Source organism: Salvia miltiorrhiza, chromosome 1, assembly GCF_028751815.1.
Source record: "Salvia miltiorrhiza cultivar Shanhuang (shh) chromosome 1, IMPLAD_Smil_shh, whole genome shotgun sequence".
NCBI classification, from domain to species: Eukaryota; Viridiplantae; Streptophyta; class Magnoliopsida; order Lamiales; family Lamiaceae; genus Salvia; species Salvia miltiorrhiza.
Window position 1 is genome coordinate 49,852,064 of NC_080387.1, and position 4,867 is coordinate 49,856,930.

Consider the following 4,867-nt stretch of genomic DNA (forward strand, 5'->3'; position numbering starts at 1 on the left):
ATTTCATATCATATCACTTCCGAGATGAAAAAAACAACCTATCGTACATAATACTAAAACAACAATAATTTGTATATACTCGTATCAATAAATAAAATGAAATAAAAAATGAAATCATAAATTCTAAAAAAAAAAAAAATGAAATCATAAATTGATATTAGGTTGCTCCAAACAATTGGCCCTCTTACATAATTGCATAGCATCTCCATTAATCCCTCATCTCATCTCAAACAACTTTGAAAAATATTAATCTCAAAAACACACATCACGTGTATATTTCTCATGTCAAGTAGTAGTGTAGTACTTGCATAAAAAAAACAAAAAACCATTGCAATTCTCTCAAAATTTCCTCCCACATTTCTCTTTCACAAATCACATCTCCATCTACAAGCCATATTATTTTATTATACCCCCCCCCACCCCCACCCCCCCCCCCCCCCCCACTTCTCTATATTTCTATTTCTTCTTCTCCTTTCCCTCTTCCAAGAACCTTCTCCTCTCCTCTCCTCCCCTCCACTTTTCCATGGATTCATTCATCTCTCTCTCTCCTCAACATTCCCTTCTCTCTCATCCCCATCAACAAACATAACCTCTAATCCCTCAAACCCATGATTTCCTCCTTCATTCCCCACTGAAATAAAATCAATCCATCTCATTCCCATTTCCCACCATCAATTTTTATTTATTTTTTTATTTTTTATTTTAAAAAACTCCCTTTTTTTTCATTTTTCAATTTTCCCACCAATCATGAAGCCCCTCCAAACCCCGCCCTCCTCCGACGCCGCCGGAAAATCCGCCCGCCGCCGCCGCTCCGACCTTACCCTCCCTCTCCCCCACCGAGACCCCTCCCTCGCCGTCCCCCTCCCCCTCCCCCCTCCCTCCGTCCCCCGCCGCCCCCTCCTCCGCCCCCCAGCTCCAATACTCCGACCTCGACCGCCTCAGCCGCATCGGCAGCGGCGCCGGCGGCACCGTCTACAAGGTCCTCCACCGCCCCAGCGGCGGCGTGTACGCCCTCAAGGTCATCTACGGTAACCACGAGGACGCCGTCCGCAACCAGATGTGCCGCGAAATCCAGATCCTCCGCGACGTGGACCACCCCAACGTCGTGAAATGCCACAACCTCTTCGACCACAGCGGAGAGATTCAAGTCCTCCTCGAATTCATGGATAAAGGCTCCCTCGAAGGCACACATATCCCCCACGAAAAAGCCCTCTCCGATCTCGCTCAACAAGTCCTCTCCGGATTGGCCTACCTCCACCGCCGCAAAATCGTCCACCGCGACATCAAACCCTCGAATCTCCTAATTAACTCGCGCCGCCTCGTCAAAATCGCCGATTTCGGCGTCTCTCGCGTCCTCGCGCAGACGATGGACCCCTGCAATTCATCCGTCGGCACAATTGCCTACATGAGCCCGGAGCGGATCAACACCGATTTGAACCACGGCCAGTACGACGGCTACGCCGGCGACATCTGGAGCTTAGGCGTCAGCATTTTGGAATTCTATTTGGGGAAATTCCCCTTCGCCGTGGGCAGGCAGGGGGATTGGGCGAGCCTAATGTGCGCGATCTGTTTGGCGCAGCCGCCGGAGGCGCCGCCCTCCGCCAGCCGCGAATTTAGGGATTTCGTCTCCTGCTGCCTGCAAAGGGACCCGGCGAAGCGGCTCTCGGCGGCGCAGCTGCTCAAGCACCCCTTCATCGTTCAGCACGCCTCCTCGCCCGGGGGCGGCGTGGCACATCACCAGGCGGCGGCGCACCAGCTGCTGCCGCCGCCCCCGCGCCAGCATTACTCCTCGGCTTGATTGGAGGTTTATTTTTGTTTGTTGTTTTTTTTTCTTTCTCGAAAAGCTTAAAAATTTTAGTCTAAAAATGGTAGTTTTTGTGGATTAATTTGATGTTTTAGGAGGGAGAATGATGATATCATGTACAACAAGGAGAAAAGTGAATGAATTCTATCATCAAAAATCACTTGCAACAAAGTTTTTCCTATTTTTTCTTTTGGAAAAAGAAGCCATTTTTCTTTATTTTCTTATTTTGGGATTTAATTGAATGCTATTATCATAATCATTTCCATGTTCTTTCCCTTGCATTTTAAGAAGAAGCATGTTGTCTTTATTTCTTGTTCTGGGATTTATTGAATTGCTATTATCATATACTCATTTCCATGTTCTTGCTTTTGCATTTGCGAAAAGAAGCTATTTTTCCATTATGGCAAATCTTTTCATGGCTAATTGAGTTTATTGCATTCAATAATTTACATTTACATGTCTTTGTATGGATAGATACTAGGGCAAAAGGGAGAAAAATTTGGGTGCATATACTCTTTTTTCTTCACTTGGAATCCTTATCTTTTTTAGTACTAAATCAACATTATCCACGGCCGGAAAAAATCATATATTCCATGTTGTTTTTGCTATATATGCTTTGATGCCACATCTTAAACTGTTGCTAATTTGCTGATTTTAAGGTAAAGTTTATGATGATGAATTTGGGGCAATTTCCTTGCTTTCTTGCAAGGACATGTATCAATAATGAAGCAAAAAAACCCAACTACAAAAATACATTGTTTTTATGCAGGCATGTGAGTGATCATTTGGTTTTTGCTTCTTTTCTTTTTCTCAGTTTTTCATCAGTGGCTGTCTCTTACTTTTCCCATGTTACCTTATCTAGGACAAAGCATCATACATTATACATCAAAGATTTGCTATTATTGATTGTGTTGTTTTAGGGGGCTGTGTTTCTCCTTTTTTGGCTTATTTTTCTATGTTTTGTTTTAACTGTTTTTATTTTCTGGGCTTGACTTTTCTTCTTCTTGTTTGTTGCCCTTCTGAAAAACTCTCTCTCTTTGGCTGATTCAAAGAGAAAGTATTCAAACCGGAGTCAACACCAAAACATAAGTCTTGAAGTGTGTGTTTGAGCAAGAATTACTAGGAAACTAGGTTGTCCAAACAAAGACTGCAGAAAATGAATGAAATAGTTTATAAATCTGTTTTTGTCTTCTTGGATTTGACTTGGTTAAATGTATTTGCATCACACTGGTTTTTGAGTCAAATATTGAACCGAGTGAAAAGTGGAAATGGTCTTATAAATTCATGCTTCCTTTAAAAAAAAAAAACAATTTTCCTTTTCCTATCATAAACAAGAAGAAACATTACTATTTGTACAAGACCATTATCATTATGAGATTAGTCAAGATTTCGTCAAAATCCATATTTCATGTTATATTTTATAATTCACAAAAAAAATTGTGAAGATTGTCTTGTTGTGAAATAGGTCAAGATCCAGATTTAAATTTATATTTAAAGATATATTTCTAACTTATTTGTAATTGTAGTTATAAAATATATTATTCAACACCTCGAGCCTTATAGTTTAATGATATTCATCTCGTTTAAAATGGTGAAAGATTAGAATACAAATATCAATCTTCTCATCTTCTTAACCAATGTATATATATATATATATATATATAGAGAGAGAGAGAGAGAGAGAGAGGATTAGTTCAATTGAGATTTCTAAATATTTTGTAAAATTGCGAAACATTGAACAAATCAATAATTGTGATGAACATGTTAATAATTTGGATGAACACGAGTTTGAATCCTAGAATGAATATATTAAATAAAATATATCGCGTTCATCAAAATTATATATATGTTCATTAAAAAATTTCAGCGAAATTGATAGCCATTAGATTACATAAAATAGATGGATGAGATCTAATCTTAATTCTACAAATATTTAGAAATCTCAATTGAACCTTTGCTATATATATCATTCGATGTTTTGACTGGTGTCACACAAAACTACTCTTTGTAATTTTGAAATTATGAATAGACAATTGAATATATAAGTTCAAATTTGAATCTTAACTCGTCTAAAACAATACTCTCCCAAAAAGAACTCATTTGAGAACACATTTTTGCTGCGCCAAAATTAATAACTTCGTTTTTCAAATGAAAAATAAATGTGATGGCCAACGCAAATTGCTAATTGGGCCTTAATAATGGTTTCCTTAATGGACTGGCAATACTATTAAGCCCATATAATTTTGTCATCTTATTGTAAGGATATTATTGTACATATTGCTTTAGGCCCTTTGTGTTAAGGACACAGAAAGTAAAAATCTTGTGGAATGTTAGGCCCAATTTGACGTTTTTCAATCAAAATTAGTTAAAATAGAAATATCACAAAACCATCCAAGTTTAATTTGTCAATCATCACATCTGTTCATCTATTATTGCTGAAGTTTTATTTAAAACAAACAGTTGTGTGACATCTGATCTAATCTTGACATCCACATTAGTAACTATTTAATATTCATATAATCTAATTATTGGTATTTATGTGGTTTTCCTTCTAGTGGGTCCTCTTCAATGTTTCACCATCACACCATGAGGATATATATTTATTATGTACATAAAATAATTGCATTTCCTTTTTTTCTTTTTGTATTTTAAATTAGTTATCGCACTATTATTTGCACAAGTTGTTGTTTTTTCTTTTTTTACTCAATTTTCATGATCGAATGCAAAATTTAATGGTGCAAATTCATTTATATTTATTGCATATTGAAAAGGTTTTAATATGATATTGTGCTGCTTCAATAAATTAAATAATAATAATAATAATGGCATGGCATCTCATTCACATAACATACTATTTCTACAATTCTTACCATATTTTTATCCACATCTTCATGAAAAAATAAGAAAATAAAAATAAAAAGGAAAGGATCCTTTTGTAAAAGAGGGGAAAAAATCAAATAGAAGATTCAACCTTGAAGCATAAATTATTACACGATTATTATTATTATTATTATTAATTAATTAATATACTAATAAGCACATATATTAAATTACTATTAAAAT

The 4,867-nt window shown here is 36.8% G+C and overlaps 1 protein-coding gene across 1 annotated transcript; it reads left to right on the forward strand.

Moving 5' to 3' along the window:
* The first annotated feature begins 475 nt into the window (after positions 1-475).
* On the forward strand, positions 476-1,961 carry LOC130990046 (mitogen-activated protein kinase kinase 5-like). Its single transcript, XM_057914246.1, is given in 2 exon segments — positions 476-881; positions 883-1,961. Coding segments are annotated over 2 exon segments (1,050 nt in total). The 5' UTR covers positions 476-747; the 3' UTR covers positions 1,799-1,961.
* Positions 1,962-4,867: the final 2,906 nt, after the last annotated feature.